At 37.4% G+C, this 19,140-nt stretch overlaps 2 protein-coding genes across 2 annotated transcripts; one reads left to right on the plus strand and one right to left on the minus strand.

The window, feature by feature from the left end:
• Positions 1-332: 332 nt before the first annotated feature.
• bloc1s1 (biogenesis of lysosomal organelles complex-1, subunit 1) lies at positions 333-4,434 on the minus strand. The gene is made up of 4 exons (XM_005729843.1): positions 4,227-4,434; positions 4,007-4,079; positions 2,045-2,177; positions 333-1,352 (listed from the first exon to the last, which is right to left on the minus strand). The coding sequence occupies exons 1-4, from the start codon at positions 4,285-4,287 to the stop codon at positions 1,242-1,244; spliced, it is 378 nt and encodes a 125-aa protein (XP_005729900.1). The 5' UTR covers positions 4,288-4,434; the 3' UTR covers positions 333-1,241.
• A 491-nt stretch (positions 4,435-4,925) lies between these two features.
• Positions 4,926-18,845, plus strand: LOC102195379 (E3 ubiquitin-protein ligase Itchy-like). Its single transcript, XM_005729844.2, has 24 exons — positions 4,926-5,038; positions 5,991-6,037; positions 6,313-6,454; positions 6,738-6,862; positions 7,971-8,102; positions 8,503-8,551; positions 8,691-8,869; positions 9,113-9,335; positions 9,427-9,522; positions 9,730-9,904; positions 10,540-10,609; positions 10,698-10,782; positions 11,392-11,520; positions 12,132-12,204; positions 12,366-12,437; positions 12,537-12,625; positions 12,766-12,925; positions 13,777-13,910; positions 14,317-14,457; positions 14,683-14,803; positions 14,974-15,078; positions 15,249-15,345; positions 15,450-15,522; positions 15,928-18,845. Exons 2-24 carry the CDS (start codon positions 6,013-6,015, stop codon positions 16,025-16,027), a joined length of 2,595 nt encoding a protein of 864 aa, XP_005729901.1. The 5' UTR covers positions 4,926-5,038; positions 5,991-6,012; the 3' UTR covers positions 16,028-18,845.
• The last annotated feature ends 295 nt before the right edge of the window (positions 18,846-19,140 follow it).

Below are 19,140 nucleotides of genomic sequence, written 5' to 3' on the forward strand. Positions count from 1 at the left end.
CATTTGTAACAGGTACACTGAAGCCATTATGAAAAAAACAATTCTTGATCCTGAAGTAATTTTGAAGGAAACTGCCCACTTGCAACCCTCACAGCCTTTAACTCTCACTTGTTCTCCAGTTGTGTTGTAAAGATTTAATCTGTGCTTACCCAACACTGACATCTGCTGTGCATATGAACCTCCTGACAATGTATCTCCTTAAAAAGCAGCCTACAGGCTTTTCTTTCTTAAATGAGGTACTTTATACAAATATTCACATTTCCTTGCTCCCAATGTCTTTATATGTAACAACTGTTCAATTAACACATTTGTTTATAAGAAGAAAACACAAGTGAAGATTTTTAAACTTTATTAAAATATTTTTCCATCATTAACAACATCTGAAATCCATCCATCGTTCAGGTATCAGGCACAGAAAAGAAAGCCATAAAACAAAATGCTTTTTTTGGATATACTAAATAAAGGTAACCGGTGTTTATTATGTCTGTGGCTTCTTCAACCTATTGCAAAGGGGTAAACTGAATCTTTACAACAATGTTACTTTTTCCTCTTTTATTCAACAAATCAGGCAATGTAGTGAACCAATTTGTCTGACTCGGCCCCCACCTCTATCGCCTACTGTCACTCACCACATGGAGTGACAGGATCCCTGCAGGACTGTGTTCTTAGCCCCCTACTGTATGTATGCCCTGTGCACACGACTGTGTCCTGAGGAAGAATAACCAGGACCGGGAGCTGCTGCTGGCCTTCTACCACTCATCAAGTACGCAAGGACCACAACTGAGAATAGGAAGGCTATGCAAAGGGTAATTAACACTGCCCCAAAAATGATTCCTCTTCCACCCCTGGAGGCCATCGTCAGATTCTCCTGTTTCAGAAAAAGTAGGCCACAGGTGCCACAGGTGAGAGCCCCCCCATTTGTACATGAATTATTCTATTCTAAATATTTATCTACTGCCATTTAGGTTGTTGCAACCTTGATCTGTAAGCACCTCCAACACTGCTGCTAACACAACAACATAACAATTTCTGCACATGTGCATTTAATTGTTAAAGCAGCAGAATTCTGATGTTCATCTGAGCTGCCCTGGCAAACTTAGAGGGGAGTGCAGACAAGCAAATAAACTGCTGACAAAGGCAAAACACATATTCGCTGATAGGAGTCAACTCAAGTAGATTTAAATGTTATTCCAGTGTATTCAGTTTCACTTGCAAATGTCCAGCACGTACATGTTCATGGTTTATGAGCAAGCAGACTGAAGCTGACCCTTGTGTACATACTCCAGTGCTGTTGCTATTGTCCTCATGTCCATCTCAATACTGCGTGCCCAGTTTTCTACATCTCCGATTTCCTGTTTAAATGAGAGCATGAAAAAAATTAGTATTCACAACCTTGTTAATGTACAAATATAACCCACTATTTAATTCCCAAAATGTGTTTTTTGGATTCTTTTTCAAAAGGGGAAAAGTGTGTTGAGCTCAGATTAAGTCCCTAATTAAAATGTGTTTGTACAAGCAATTCCTTGGTGATGTCACAAATAACTCCAAAGCCAATCATGATCCAGTTTGTATTTTACACAAGTGCGATGTGTTGACCTGGAACTGCCAGTGCACAACAGAGAGCGCAGATCTTTGGAAGATGCATAAACAGTTTTGTTTGTATGTACTCCTGACGTTATTTAACACAAGGTTACAATAGTACTTTATTTGCTCCAGCGTCTAGTGTTACAGTTTTAATGTGTTTTACTCCTCACACTTGCACAAAGAACTGCAGCTAGAAGTTAGCCTGCTGACACACTTAAGGGGATGTATTTTAGGGAATTTTTGGATAAAAATTATACTGACAAAAAAACATGTCAAACGAATTATCATTACAAGTACAATATTATTAAATATCATAAAGTTCTTTTAACATTTTCATCCTAACTGACCTTGAAAAAATGCTGATGTTTGCTGCAAAATCATTTTGCAACATGACTGTGTTCAAGACTGATATGGTAGATTTGAGATGATGACAGACGACAGCCATTTCCTTTTAACCTACCTTTAATGCTTGATTGAAACCCTCCACCATACTGATCCACTGAGCAGTTTGTTTGGAGAACTGGCTTGCCTGCACTTGGAGAGTCTTAACCTCATGGTCAAGCTTTCGCTGGTTTACATATGCCTGTGCAACTCTAAAATGAAACAGAACAAAATAATGAGGTTTAGGGCATTATAATACATATAGCCGCTACAATTTCAATACACTGAAACCATACACTGTTACTCAATATAGTAAAAATCTCTCTTTGTCCCAGAAGGATTTTGGTCTGGTGGCTAATCTTTTTCATGCAGGAGCAGCACAACAATAATGGTCTTTGCATCCCACTCTGAGTCTCTTAAGCCGATTGTCCTGGTTTCATCACATCTTTCACAATACATTGTTAATAATTTCAGCATACTGTTTTTGGCTGTATTAAATATTAGGCGATGTCCATCCTGTTAAGAATAAACTGTTTGATTAATTTGGTCCGAAGAAGGTGTCAGTAATGTGAACGCCTGGAGAAACAGTATGACTAAAATCTGATGTGTGTGACAGCCTTGTGTCAGCCTGGCACTGACATACCATATACGAAGTAATCAGTCGAAAAATTATTATTAATTAGTGGGATACAAATAATAAATAATTACTAGCTATTAACATCACACTAAAATCAAGATACTTTTAAAATTGTTTACACTTGACTTTAAATAAGCAAAAAAATATTTAATGTAACATATTCTCTAACTTTATTCTCATTTCACATTAAATATCCTTAGATTTTGAATAGTGGTTGTAGACAACACAACATGTGGAAAGTTAATATTGGGCTCAGAGATTTTTCACAACTTGCTTACTTTTCATTGACTAAACTTGCAATGTAAAAAAGAAAATCAATAATTACTGGTGCTGAAACAAGTACAGCTTTCAGAGCAACACTTAAAAGTAAATAATACAATTGGTGCAGGACATAGATGTCCAATATTCCAGAGAGATTGCGTGAAATGTACCTTTCTGTGGGACCTCCAAAGGTTGATTCTGTTCATCTGAACGTAGCATTTTCAGGGGGAGAAACGTTTTGTCACTCATCCAAGTGACGAAACCTGGATGAGTTTTGGACCCGATCCTGGGGGTGGACCAATTTTTGCCGCAGCGCGTTTTGGCCTAAGCAAAAACCTGTAGTGATTCTGTATATTTCAGAAGTATCAAGACACATTTTTGCTAAACACCGTGTCTCCTGTGGCTTTTAAACCCCAAAACACGATGTGACAAAAATTGGTCCACCCCAAGGATCAGGTCGCCCGACGCAAACAAGAGTAACATAGTGTACGCTGTTAAGTGCCAGGAGGATTGCCAGGACTTATACATCGGGGAAACCAAACAACCTCAGGCGAAGCGGATGGCACAACACAGAAAAGCTACCTCCGCAGTCTATTTACTAGACACTACAGTCTAGTGGCCTGTAGTGTCAATGATGAGGATGTACACATCCTGGACAGGGAGGAACGCTGGTTTGAGCGCGTAGTCAAGGAGGCCATTTACGTGAAAAGGTAAAGACCATCTCTGAATCGAGAAGGGGGTCTAAGGGTACATCTCTTGGCATCTTACAGTGCTGTGATTGCAGCCATTCCCCAACTCTATGTGAATGGTACTCATGGCCATTGATCAATGGGCTTTGATCAGTGGTTGTTGATCAATGGAACTGACCTCCCAGCGCATTGTTCCTTCAGTGGTGTTAGTTTCGATCATTATGCAAATGTACTGTTTATACGATTGGGGAAACCTGCAGTAAACTGAGACTGAAGAAGTCACTTGGAAGAGTGGCGAAACGTTACTCCCACTAAAAACGCTACGTCCAGATGAACAGAATCAACTTTTGGAGATTTACTTACCTGGATGACTGAGCATTCCTTAAATACTACCAAACCAAAATGAACAGCAAGAAATAAGAAAAAAGAAAAAAGAAAGGAATCACCGTCATACCCAACGTTGAGGTGGTCTACCAGGGCTTCTGTCAAACAAGTGGCAGCAGCAATTGCTTCACGTCTGCGTTTCTCTGTGAGAGAAAAAAGACATTACTACAACCAATCAACACCGGACTGTAGCACTGTGTGGTGCTGGGACATCCTAAGTCAAAGAGAGCTTTGTTTTTAGCAATGGTTAGCACTGGCAGCTATCACTATCGATTTTTGTTATCACACACCCTGCAGCTCCTTCCGCTCATTTTGCTTCGCCTGGTGCTCCTTCAATAGACGAGATAACATCGTGCTTCAGCAGACGTTATATTAATGGCGAAAGTGACTGCTCATAGAACAAATAACATCTCATTTACCACACCGCGGCGTTTCTTGCTGACTGCTAACAATTACAGCCGTGTCACGGGACTAAAAAGACGGATGTCACACGTGGGCGTGTCCACACTTTGGCCATCGAGTAAATGCCTGAATAATTTCATAAATAAAACCATATATTTTAGTATGTACTGCCAAACAATATAAAATTTAAAGGAACATAAACGTATCTTGTATATTGTTAAATTATACGATTGTTTTATCTTTTTATCGCAATGTCAGCAGCTTCAACATCCCTTCAAAATAAAAGCTTGCCTATAGGCGACATCTACTAATGCTGCAGACAGAAATCAAATGACAAAACTACTCTAGTCCAGACTTATAATAGCAGCAAGCTGGGGGACAAAAATACCAAGACAAATATAGTCTGGTGCATCGTGCTGTTTTATTTTTGTCTTTTTGTTTTTGATTGTGTATAACTTTATAATAAAAATTAACATGGTCTGACGCCTAATGTTGCTTATAACTTATATAGATAATCAGATTATATAGATAATAAGCCTTTTTCTCCAATGCTTTATTATGAAAAACTTGTACCGGAAAACCTGGACTTGTTCAAGCTAGCGGATCACTGGTCTGAGCTGATGTTGTTATCTTACCTGTCATCATTCAGACATAGCTGAAACTAAAGTTTTTGTCACTCTTCATCTTCTTCTTTCATCAGGTATGGTCACTTAGAGTTCTTCCAAGGAACAGCTTTGATTTTTCCTCCTCTAAATAGTCGAAGGAGTGAAAGTGGTGTTAGCATTTCGAGCGTGGGTTTAATGCATGGTTAGCTAAAGCCTTGATCAGGATATCGGTGTGCAAAGTTCCAGGTTCTTGAACTTGTCCGCCTTCGTTACAGTTATGAAACAGTTTACAAGCTGGCTAGTGATGGTGATGTGACAGCTTAAACGGAAACTCTACTAGAGTCTAGTGTTTAACGCTGTCTTAATAACTAATCTTCTGTTGGCTAACATTACTGCTAACCTGTGAGAAAATTGAGCCTAATGCGCAACGAGATCAGATATCAGTTTACTGACTGATATCCTCCGTCTCGTTTCCCTTCTGTTTATATATATATATATATAAAACCTCACAAACTAACAAGCAGAAATCATTTTACTCCATACAACCTCAGTTTCTCAGTACCAATATCTCAAACCTCAACAATGAACAATATGTATGCCAATACAATTTTTTTTTTATACTGACCAACCATTATTTAGTTCAGGCTCTGTTTTGATTACTAAAATTGACTGTCTAGCACACATAGCAATGCGGTTTGGTGATTTACAAGCTCTACCAGATGAGTGACAGATTTGGACAGCAGTTATGAATGATTTCCCTGGGCCTGTGTGCTGCGAAGCTAGTGAGGGTATAGCTCAATTTGTTTATTTTTGTATTGTAAACCACAGTCAATTTAAATATTTAACCAGAGTGATAATTGAGATAACATGTTATCTTTGAGTCAACAAAAATGATCCCAGATACCAGAATCTGTCTCAAGTATCTCTTTGTTTTATTTAGATTGCTTACTCACAGTTGACTATAAATCAGGTTATATTTTTCACTCTTTAAGTATTAAGTTATATGTGATAACATTGATTGGAGGTTCATTTGTTGTTGCCACTTAGGCTCTAATGTTATGGATGAACCATGAAGGCCCAGTTGCAAGTTACTGGTAAGTTATTGTTTTTGCAAAATTTGTATGCTCATCATTTAACAAAAACCAGTAGAGGACTGTGATAAATTCTTAACGGGGTTTTCTTTTATCATTATTAATATGCTTAACACCTGTCATGGAAACCTAGATTTTGATGAATCCCTTGGTCTTAAAAAAAATACCTTAAAGCTGGATGTAAATAAACTGACTGCTGTTGAGCTCAGGATGCATGGGGCTACAGGAAGTGGTTTTAAAATCTTGGTTTTCCATGACTAGAATTTCTATTTTTCCAGTGCTTTCAGCTAAGCTGAAGGAAAACAAAAAGACCTGGTTTGGTCCAAGTCCATATGTTGAAATAGCAGTGGATGGCCAGTCAAAGAGGACTGAGAAATGCAACAACACACACAGCCCTAAATGGAAGCAGGCTCTCACAGTGTGAGTACAACTGCGAAAATTTGTTTAGGTCCATATTTTAGCAGAATCTTGCAATTGAGAACAGTAAATGTAATGTAAGATATAATGGAGGATTAAAATCATCATAGACTTATTAATTGGATTTCCTCTGTACGTGGAGGTGGGAAAAACAAAACAAAAAGTATCAATGCTTGATGAGTTTCAAACAAAAGCTAAGAAGCTGTACAGATTCCCTCAATTATTTCTCTGCTGTTGTATCGTATTGGTTGGTGCTATATGCTGAAAATTTCTCACCTTTCTACAGAATTGTGACGCCGTTCAGCAAACTGATATTTCGTGTTTGGAGCCATCAGACACTCAAGTCAGACATTCTATTGGGTCTAGCTACATTGGAAATCAGCAAGACCCTTAAGGCCAATGACATGAAATGTAAGTTCATTTTCCTAAGTGGCGATTTTTTTTCCCCCACTATTGGCATGATATGGTAAATGGACTGGAAGTTATGTAGCACTTTTCTACTTTACTTGAGCACTCAAAACACTTTCATTCACATGTTTATACAGGCACTTTTTTCTATCCTTAGTGCTTTTGTCACACTCATTATAACACGCTGATGAGTGCAACACAAGGTTCAGTACTTTGCCTATAGGATAATTTGAAATGCAGACTGGAGGAATTGAACAACTGACCTTCTCATCAATAGGAGCTGTACCTCCTGAGCTACAGCCATGCATGAGACAGTTGTGAAAATGTTGTAGCACAAGGATACTTGTGCTGCTATTTTCTATATTAACCTTGGATACGGAAAGATGTTCTGAGGAAATGAGTATACGGCTAATATTTCTAGGTTCTTGGAGTTGAGCTGTACAAAATCGTAAATTGTATAAAGACAAAGCTGTTACTACATGACTTCATGATTTCATGATAATAACAAATTGGAGCACTTTTGAACTCCCTTTCTGACTTCATTTTCTTTGTCTATGTCTCACAATTAATGTAATTGATGCACATTTTGTAGATGCTGTACACTGCATCACCTATACACATGAGCTTTTCAGTGTTTGATGTAACTAAATACAATGCTTCATCAGACCTGGTCAGTGTGCATAGCATACACAAAACATGTGACATTACAGTCTGGTCTACATTCTCTGTAAGAGCTACTTGTCTGTGATTTTTAAAGCACTGAATGAGATTCTTGTTGCACATGGTTTTTGAGGCATTCCTTGTGACTGGAGTTTTTCAGCTCTGCTGTTTTCACACTGTCACAGTTTGGGCTAAAAAAGGAAACACTGCTTTAAAAATCAGGTGATTAATAACAATCTGAGACCCCATAGGAAATTGTTCTTCAGTATTTGTTTATTTTAGTAATAAATGTTACTAGGAGAACAATGTGCTTGTGGGAGCAGTTTTTAATTAAACCAGGACATCGTTAATAATTGCTTTTATTCTTTTGTGTTATGGTATCGTATGTGTTCTCTTGTCTTGCAATTACAGTGCCTGCTTAAAACTTGACATGTATTCTGTCCCCCTTAAGTATGTGAGGTCGTGCAGACACTGCAGCTGTGCTCTGACAGAGACCCCCAGGATCTTGTAGGTGACTTGTCAGTCTGTCTGGATGGCATGCAGGTAGACCCAGAAACCTTTGGCTTGGCAGAGAGAGAACAAGGTGAGAGACCACGCTCACACAAACCCAGTATACTATGTGGGACACATTTGCAATTTTAGAACACGAATGCTCATAATCTGTAATGTGAAAATGAATAGAATTGCAGAATAAATTTAGCTTGTTACCATGTTGGTCATTATTAATGAATCTGATAGCAATGAGGTAACAAGGTGGAAACTGCTGCCAGGTTGTAAATGCTTATCAGTGTTCTGTGCCCTGACAAGACCTTGGCATTACTTGTAACCTTTATATCTACCTGCATTAGTGACTACATTTGCACCCAAGCATTTGAGAACTTGGGAGTTACACATACATTTTTGAATGTCACATTAAACATTTGTCTTTTACTTTGATTTTGATTTTTGTTTTTAATTTTATTTTTGTTTTTATGGCTTGCTAGCTGCTCTTCCAAATGGAAATACGCGGCAAAATGGAGATACTGGTGACAGGTCTAGTAAATCTTTAATTAATGATCTTAAGATACTATTGCATTAAAATATTTGGACATTGGTTTTGTAAGATTAAATAAACATTTTAAATCTTTGGTCTTGGAAAACTACTCAAATATTAAGTATTTTGTACTTGTAGGTCAAGCGGAGGCTCATCACCTTCAAGTGACTCAGATGAATGGGTCATTGTACCAAATGTGCATGCTGTCAATGGTACAAGTTCTCCCTCACGGTCTCCAGGGGGCTCCACTGCATCACTTCCTTCTGGACCTACTCGACCGCCCCCTCCTATGCGACAGAAACCGGCAGCTTCACCATGTAGGAAAACTATAAGACATCAAAGATTAAATGGCTTACATATACATCACATGAGTGATTTCAATCTCCCTCATGTCTAATATACCATTATTCTTTGATATACTAGCTAAAGCACTGAATACTGACTTCAGTCAGTATTAAAGTCACTACGCTTTTGAAAACAAATACACCTTTGAAAATAGAAAGAACATTTTTTTTCACAGACTTAAAGGTTCCCTACTCTTGTTCTTGCTCATTTCATAGCCTCTTCTAGCAGTTCTTCTCCTAGTGAACTCAGCGAAGGCCCAGCTTCCGATGGTTCCTCTCAGGCATCAGCTAGTGGGTGTTCAGATCAGCAGAATGAATCAAATGCAAGGGCGGCAACATCAAGTTCCCCACAGACAGCAAGTGTTCCTAAACAAGGGGCCAGTGCCTCAGCAACAATTCCCAGGGTGGCTCCCATAAACAATGGTCCCTTGCCCCCAGGGTAAAGAGCAATGCTTTCTGCATTTTGTTTTATAGGCCCCTCATTTAAGCTTATTTTCAATCTGTTTATTTAATTTGTATTTCTTCTGCAGGTGGGAGCAAAGAGTTGACCAGAATGGACGGGTATACTATGTGGATCACATTGAGAAAAGAACAACCTGGGATAGGCCTGAGCCTTTGCCTTCAGGGTGCCAAACATCTTGATTTTTTTTATACTACAGATATATATGTAGTTTGAATATTGTGTATTCAGTGGCATATAATTATCTATGCCACATTGTTTATAATCACTTTTACTATGTGGTTATGTGTTCTCTGTGGGAGTTTTTAATATCTAGAAAGAAATCCTTGGCAAAATAAACAACTTTTTTTTTTTTTGCTCTCCTTTTATGCAGATGGGAGCGCAGAGTGGATCCAATGGGTAGAGTTTATTATGTTGACCACATAACCCGAACTACTACATGGCAAAGACCCACACAGGAGTCAGTGCGTAACTACGAGGAATGGCAGCACCAGCGTAGCCAGCTTCAGGGAGCCATGCAGCAATTTAACCAGAGATTCATATATGGGGTGAGAGCAGTCACTGAATGTGCTTCAGACTACACATGAAGAACAGTTTGAAGATGTATTTCTTTTGATTTGCTTAAAGAGCCCATCTACGCATGGTTTTTGATCTATAAAATCATTTGTATATGGTGTACTTTTACCACATACAAAAATTATACTGCACAGTCCTTCTACGTCTTAAATTCAAATTTATAAATAGAAAAATAACTTTAACGTTTAAGTACTAAACACCTGCAGTCTAATGAATAAGCACTTAAGGTTTCAGCTTTCCACTTCTACTGTGTAATTTGCATATTTCATGCTGAACAATATATTGCAATAATTGTGTCTTGGAAACATTTTGGAACATCTTTCTCTTTAAAATGAAGTGACAGTGCAGACTTTGAGGTCTGATGTAGCTCTCGAGTGTGAAAGGAGCTCAAGTAAGGTTGCATGAGTTTGTAAAGTCCAGATAGCATGTTTTAAGTCTCGTGACTAAAAAGCTTTAAGCACCCGATGGAAATAAACATACAAATGCTCTTGGGTCAGTTTCTTCTCTGATTTTAAGTCTAAACTGTGTTTAAACAGACCGTGACAAAAATAGTTTTTACAGATGTTTTTGCAGACTTGACATTTGTAACGTTTTCTTTCTGGCTCAGCTGCAAGACCAGTTTGCAGCCACAGCCAGTAAAGAGTTTGACCCACTAGGACCTCTGCCTCACGGATGGGGTAAGTATCAGTGAGATTACAAAAATGTTTTAGCTGATGTTACTGACATGATAAATAAATGAAATGTGTTGATTTTCTCCTTCACAAGAAAAGAGAACTGACACCAATGGTAGAGTGTATTTTGTCCATCACCCAACTCGCAGGACACAGTGGGAAGACCCAAGGACCCAAGGGTGAGTGTATTTTGTGTTCTTGACAGTAGGGAGCGCTGATATGTCTAGAATAAAATGACAAGTGAAAGGAATGTCACTTTGTTTTTGGCAGGCCCAAATTTCTGAGTGACACATTTTAGGTCTGTGTTTCAGCCATCAATTTGATGTAGAAGGTTAATTCTTTCCATTGCAGGACTCCCTGAAAAGCTGTCCTAACCTCTTAGGAGCTGGGGGTTTGGAACAGGTCAACAGTGGCACAGAAATTGCATGCAGATGATCTGGCAACTGTGAAACTGGATTAAATGTGTAGAACATAATGACTGGATTCTGACATCTTTAACAGATTGGATAGTTCCTTCAGAAAGTCTTTGCTATTGACCACTAACTGCTCTTAAGTTTATGGTTTATGGATACACAAAGGGAAGGGTTTCTGTCTAAATGCTTTTTTTGTAACCAGCTAATCACAGTTAAGTAGTACGGAGGAAACCCTGCTTTTAAGGACGAGTTTTTAAATCTTTGATTCCATTTATTATTTTTCATTCATTTAACTTAAAATATACATTTTATGTTTCTTTTAAAAGGATTTATTTTAATGGTTGCATTTCTCTGTGCTTACTTAACTTTATCCAGGCTGCTGAATGACAAGCCTCTGCCTGAGGGTTGGGAGATGAGGTTCACTGTGGATGGTATTCCCTACTTTGTAGATCACAATAGGCGAACAACAACCTACATTGACCCTCGCACAGGGAAATCCTCACTGTAAGTTTTGGTATCTTGTGCTAACACGAGGGGGATCAGATTCATTTAATGGAGACAGACACAACTGCACGTTAAAAGCTTCTGTAGCCTGTGAATCAAAAAAGTCTTTGGTTGTTTTTATATATGTATTTATAATTATAATTGAGGTCATTCTCAACATAAGCAAACAACTCGGGAGTTTGACTGAGACCTACTCCAATGGTCTCTGTTCTGTTGTTCTGGTCCGTACCTGGGTGTGTTACAGTGCTTACATTTGCATGAACAAGCATCATGAAAGGGGGGGGGGATGAACAGAGTTCAATTTAAATGGGACAGGTGTGTCTCATTAATTTTTACAAAATGTGTATATGTTTGCTTATCTAACTCTTTCCACACTAAATTGCAAATGTCAAGAATATTGATTAGTGCACGCCTGAATATATTTAAATCAGCGATTGGCGTAAAATCAAATGAGCCTTATAGTCTCAAGTGATCATGACCACAAAGCCTGGGTGTTGCTAAAGAAAACAAACAGGATGCTCAGAATGTCCAGAGATGAATATAAGCACTTGTTATCAAAATGTATTTTGATACTTTTATTTGACAATAATTTAATGTGGTCTTTTTTGTAGTGAGAATGGGCCACAGATAACTTATGTCAGGGACTTCAAAGCCAAAGTGCAATACTTCAGATTCTGGTGTCAGGTACGTGCTTTCAGCATATCATACTGTTTTACTACATATGCTGTTATGTTCTTCTTGTTTTTAATTACGTAAATGCAAAGTAAAGTGTAAATGATTTTGCCAGTGGACAGAGTTTTTAAAATCAATTATTTACATTGTTTACATGTTTTGTTTCCTCTTAGCAACTGTCGATGCCTCAGCACATTAAAATTACAGTTTCACGCAAAACTTTGTTTGAGGATTCATTTCAACAGGTAATTGTTTTAATTGGTTGTACTGTCTTCTCACCACATTTCTATATTTAATAACATTGTCTTTTCAGTGCTTGAGATGTGTAATTAATTCATTCTTAGATCATGAGTTTCCACCCACAAGATCTTAGGCGTAGACTTTGGATAATTTTCCCTGGTGAGGAAGGCTTGGACTATGGAGGTGTGGCCAGGTAATCTCAAAGTAAAAGCTGCACCACCCTGTTGCTAAAATAACAACACAAACAGTAAAAACTCGTGATTTTGTCATTAAAATCTAGTTTAAAAAGAACTACCCCACTCAACTAGTTTGACCACTCGTGCTTATTTTCAGGGAATGGTTCTTCTTGCTGTCTCATGAGGTGCTGAATCCAATGTACTGTTTGTTTGAGTATGCTGGCAAGGACAACTACTGTCTTCAGATCAACCCTGCCTCTTACATCAACCCGGATCACCTTAAGTACTTCAAGTTCATTGGGCGATTTATTGCCATGGTATGCGCACCATCTCTCAGTTGTTACTAATAAGTTTAAATCATTAGTTTTGAAACTAAATGTATGTGCATGATTAATCTGGTCTGCCATTGCTATATCCTGCCATATTATTATGCCATACTACAGGGTGGGCCATTTATATGGATACGCCGTAATAAAATGGGAATGGTTGGTGATATTAAAGTCCTGTTTTGTGGCGCATTAGTATATGTGAGGGGGCAAACTCCTCAAGATGGGTGGTGACCATGGTGGCTATGTAGAAGTCGGTCATCTTGGATACAACTTTTGTTTTTCCAATAGGAAGAGGGCCATGTGACACATCAGACTTATTGGTAATGTCACAAGAAAAACAATGGTGTGCTTGGTTTCAACGTAACTTTATTATTTCGTGAGTTATGTTGAAACCAAGCACACCATTGTTTTGGCCCTCTTCCTATTGAAAAAGCAAAAGTTCTATCCAAGATGGCCGACTTCTACATGGCCACCATGGTCACCACCCATCTTGAGGAGTTTGCCCCCTCACATATACTAATGTGCCACAAACAGGACTTTAATATCACCAACCATTCCCATGTTATTACGGTGTATCCATATAAATGGCCCACCCTGTACATTATTACATTGTGTAACACATTAATTACTTTATGTGAATCATGCAATATTTTATGCTTTTGTCTTTTATTGCAATTTAATCAATTAAATTTCAAAAGAGATAGATGTGCCTTACAGAATAATATGTTTGACTTTCTCCCATAAAATTACAAATCTCAAATATGAGATAAATGTCTTCTGTTTATCTGTTGTTGTTTTTTAATTTGCATACAAAACCTTTCCATTTTATGTCTCTCCAGGCCTTGTTCCATGGCAAATTTATCGACACAGGTTTCTCGCTGCCCTTTTACAAACGTATTCTGAACAAACCTCTGGGTCTGAAAGACCTGGAGTCCATAGATCCAGAATTCTATAATTCACTCATCTGGATCAAGTAAGTTTCTGATGTACATGTGATAATTGAGTTATACTTATGGTGGATGGTGGCGAAGACTTTGATGTATTTTACATTTGTTGGGTTGTTATAAGTGGACCAAAATTTGTGGATATATACATAGACTTCTGGCTGCTTTAAAAAAAAAAATTTCATTTCCTAAATATGTTTGCATATTGTTAGATACTAGGTTTTGATAACCTATGCACACAAATGAAGAGTTTGAGAGGACAAATTGGGTCATGTGCATTATTTGAGTAAATGATTTATGCTCCCGTAATTTGTCACTCACTGTGGAAATGTATAGGATTCTATAGTGACCTTTAGAGCATACATAATAGCTAACTTCTTTTGTTTTTTTAAACATTGTCAGTAATGACGGTAACTGTCATTGTCTTGCTTGTAGGGACAATAATATAGAGGAGTGCGGTCTGGAAATGTTCTTCTCCGTTGACAAGGAGATACTTGGGGAGGTCACCACACATGAGCTTAAACCAGATGGAGGGAACATTCTAGTAACTGAAGAAAATAAAGAGGAATACATCAGGTACAACTTCTTACCTACCGTCCATATTCATTTGTTACTTTTACATGCTCCATAACATAATGTGGTAAACAAGCGTAACATTTAAATACACTGAATTCGGACATGTCATGTTTAAACTAAATAATCCTGTTTTCCTTGAAAACATTCATTTTTAAGCAGCACTTGACATCTCTAAAGTGGGTTAATATTAATTTATTAATATTTCATTATGTCATCTCTATGCAGGTTAGTGGCAGAGTGGAGGCTATCCAGAGGTGTGGAGGAGCAGACACAGGCTTTCTTTGAGGGCTTCAATGAAGTTCTTCCACAGCAATACCTTCAGTACTTTGATGCTAGAGAATTAGAGGTACTGAAGTCAATAGATGATTCTCTATAACCTTTACAAGTGTTTGAGGTAGCACTGGTCCTTTAAATACTACAGGGATTCTGTAACAATATGGATTTAAAAAATTAGAGAAAATAAATACTAACATGAATGTTGGGCTTATTTATAAAATGTTCCCTTCTTGTCTGTAGGTGATGCTGTGCGGTATGCAGGAGATAGACTTGGTGGACTGGCAGAGAAACACAATCTATAGACATTATGCCCGAACTAGCAAGCAGATAATGTGGTTCTGGCAGGTTGGTACTTAAAAAAATATATATATATGTTTTTGAATCAGCTGTAGCTGCTTAATTCAGTGTGAATATTTCTTTTTCCAACTGAAAAACAACAAATGGAAAATTAGTATCACTGTAATGTACGGATATCAGCCTTATACTGGTGTTAACACAAAACTGTCTGTTAACAGTTTGTGAAGGAGATGGACAACGAAAAAAGGATGAGACTTCTGCAGTTTGTCACAGGAACCTGTCGTCTTCCCGTGGGCGGCTTCACTGATCTAATGGGTATTAACAGTGAACAGACACATGACATTTGTACAGTAGTATAAACCAGTATGTGATATCAAAATCATATTTAATCTCTTTATCCTTATTTTTGATCAATATAGGAAGCAATGGTCCACAGAAGTTTTGCATTGAGAAAGTTGGAAAAGAAAACTGGCTTCCACGAAGCCACACATGGTAAGACCAGTAATTCTACATTTGTACAGGTTTCTTCAGTTCATGTGTTAAACCTCGTGTCATATCCGGCTTAATGTGGGATTAAACTTTCATGACCAAACCCTATTAGTCATTTCTGATTCAACCGTTGTAAGCGTTCCTTTATTTTTAGCCTAAGATGTTGGTGTTTGTTGTTATATAATGCTATGTGAGAATACATTGTTGCTCGTTAAGTGTTTATTTAGCAGATGTCTTCGCTGTGCGCAGTACCGTGGGACATTACTGCAGCTGAACAAATGTTATCATTTATAAATGCAAACACAACACACTTGTCATCATTATGAATGACCTAGAAAGAAAATGTTAACTTAATACTAATAGAGCACTTCTGGCCACCCTCTGTTTCTGTCTTCTTGTTTTATGTAGCTTTAATCGTCTGGACCTCCCTCCTTATAAGAGCTACGAACAGCTGAAGGAGAAACTCATGTTTGCCATAGAGGAAACAGAAGGATTCGGGCAGGAGTAAAACTATAAGTGCAAACGTATAGGATGGTGGTGATGGCGGTGGACTTGGAGGAGCCATATCCATTTCAGACAAGAGCACTTTCCAGCAGATTGTCTTCGTAGTCAGAAGCTGCTTATGATCTGGTGGAAGAACTTATTATTACTTACTTATAGTTTGTCACAATTGCATATTCATAAAGAAAAAGGTGTATTGTTAAAAATTAGTTTGCTTCAAACGAGACCTTAAAAATCCTCTTAACCTGGTTTCACCTCTTTCCTGTAGTAAGAGGTGATCAGTTCATTCCTAATCCACTGTCAGGCGATGGAGGCGGGGCCTTTCTTGCATTGTCGTATTTGCACTTGTATGAAGACCGACTGCAGTTTCTACATCTACATGTGTGAATATGCAGTAGAAACCAGAAACCTATGAGACACTTTCTGGTTCTATGCATGAGCATGAAGAACCATATTTGTGCATTTTGTCTTAAAGGATGGAAGTTGATATGTTAAAAACAACATCAGAGGTTCACACATGGCTTTGAATCTTTCCTATTTTTTATGAATGAAATGGATCCCCCCCCCCCCCCCCAAATCGCTGACTGACAGACTGTAAAGACTCCCGTAGCACTTATACAGTTTCTTTAACACTTTTTGCAAAACATAATGATAACTTTATCTTATTTTGACAGGTTTATTTCTTAAAAATTTAATGAGTTAAGATGCTGAGTACCTTTGCACATTGTTGTGTGAGCAGTAAGATGCTTTGGTTGTTCTTGAAAGATGTGGTATTTTTATGTGCAATTGTTTTGTAGGAAACATTTTTCCAGATAAGAGTCAAAGCTGTTTGATCATTTTTATAACACTTTGATAATATTTACCATTTAGTGTTGATTTCAATTCCAATATGAAGTTGGTGACATATTTGGTGAAATTAATGTGGTTGTGATTTGAGAAAAGATTACCTTCCCATACTGTGCTGTATGAAATCAGATTTAAGTGTGGACGCTCAGCACTTTTGTCAGTCAGGGAACATGACGGGCTTTTCCTGATAATTAACTTGTTACTGATGACGTGGAATGTCAATGAACAATTTCCATGAGATGGTAACTGATCTCTGCTAATTGCCCAGAGCAAAGTATTACATGTGCTGATGCTGGGTTTCTGAGGCAACCACCTTTTTTTTTTTTCTCTCCCACAAAATAGATAAAATGTGGCACATTTATTAGGAAACAAAAAGGTTTTTAAAAAATTGTATATTTTTGTGTGTGTGTTGATGTTATGATACCACAATACAACAAAAAGGATTAATGACTATTCTGATTATTAACAAATTTATCTGTGGCTAAGGCAGTTTATGTAAATATACTCCGAAGTTTAATCAAAAGAAAAGTGACTTATTCTAGCAATAGAACTTCTTAAGTTGCTGGCAAGATGTGAAATAAGATCTGAATTATGATAGCAAGTGCCCCTAGTTTTATAGGGCGTATGGCTTTCAGATTTGTACAGTTGTATTGTATTTCATGACTTTTCAAAATGTTGTCTGCTGACAGATATAGTTTATTTTAGGTAAAGTATCACTTAAATAAAATCTTTGGAACCAGTCTAACAAATGAGTTAAATTAATTAAAGAACCCTTAACAGAGGTAATCAATTCCGAACAGTCCCAAAGTAATTACACACGTGATATCAATGGTCAGTACTAAGAGTTTGTTATTTGTTTTACTTGTGGTAAGGTATAGAAATTAAAACAAAGGAGGCAACTGCTCTGTTCTGCTAAAAAGAAAACTAATAATATATTTTGTATTTAAAACAAATTTACCTTGCTGAGGAATTATATTCGCATTCACGTTTTAATAATTTTGTTGCCATTATAAAAAGACTTTACTTTTTTTCCCCTTTTACTTAGAATGTAGTTCTACAAGTGAATGACACCAGAAACAAAGACGTAGCCAGTGAAAGTAAGCACATTTTAAAAGATCATTAGGTCAGTAGGTCTTAATATTTTTTTATAAACAGGATTGAATAAACAGACCCAAAACTCATATTATGATTTCTTTTTTTAATTTATTTATTTTTCTTCCCACTGTCCAGCCTTCAACCTGTGGTAGTGTGTATGTTGGCAGCGTGGTGTAAATTATCTGCAGTAATTCCAGTGTGTGGCCCAGAAAATGATTTTATACATGGTGTCTTTAAGATACAGATTGAAATGTAAACAGACAAAATACTGTCATTTTTAATGTACTCATGTGTGAACCATGTGGCTGTTTTTCCATTTCATGTCGTCAGCACTGCAGGTAGGGGAAAAAAAAGACTTGTCTGATGTAAGTGATCCCTCGTTGCCCTGATGAGTACATTCATTCAGGCCACACCTCCACCGCCACATACCAGTTTTTCTTCATTTAATTGTGTAGGATGTTTCACTTGACTTCACCTCTATTCCCTTACTGGTTGTACACCCATACACTTGCAGTGTAGCTACTCCTGTGCAGATTAATGTAAAAAAAAATGCATAAAACTTTTTTCTTTTCTTTTCTTTTTTTTTTAAGTATGTTGACTGTTGAATATTTAACAGGTAACAATATTACAGCACATTGACACTCGGAGTGGTTGAATTAACCACTTCTGTGTTTAACCACCACTGTGGTCCAGGTCATGGGGCAGATGAATATATTTAAAAAAAATATGCAAAATGGTGTTTGACTTGTTCTGATTGCACAGTCATTCGAATAGTAGACTAACATTTTTTATACACAAGTGGAAGTTTGTGGATAAATATTAGGAAGATGAGTTTCTTCTATCAATGGATTTAGTAGATTTAAAAAAGAGCAATAAAACAATTAAAACACTGAAAGTGTGATGGGTATTTTGTACACGTACATTACAATAACTTACAACACACAACTCATTCATTTTGTAAGTATATTTCTTCCGAGTCTAATTGAATAAATTTTTTTTTATGTTGTCTTCCACTTGAATTGATCTCTTCATCTTGCTGGGTTTATTGTTGCCCTTTGAGCTGAAATTTCCCAAACAAATCTATCTCTGTCTCCAACAGTTTTGTCAGAGTGCTGTCTTCATTTACTTTTAGCAAAGTGACCTAAATTATGTAAGAACTGCTGTCTTTGAAAACACACA

Source organism: Pundamilia nyererei, unplaced genomic scaffold (assembly GCF_000239375.1).
Source record: "Pundamilia nyererei isolate P.nyererei 1_Seehausen unplaced genomic scaffold, PunNye1.0 scaffold00034, whole genome shotgun sequence".
NCBI classification, from domain to species: Eukaryota; Metazoa; Chordata; class Actinopteri; order Cichliformes; family Cichlidae; genus Pundamilia; species Pundamilia nyererei.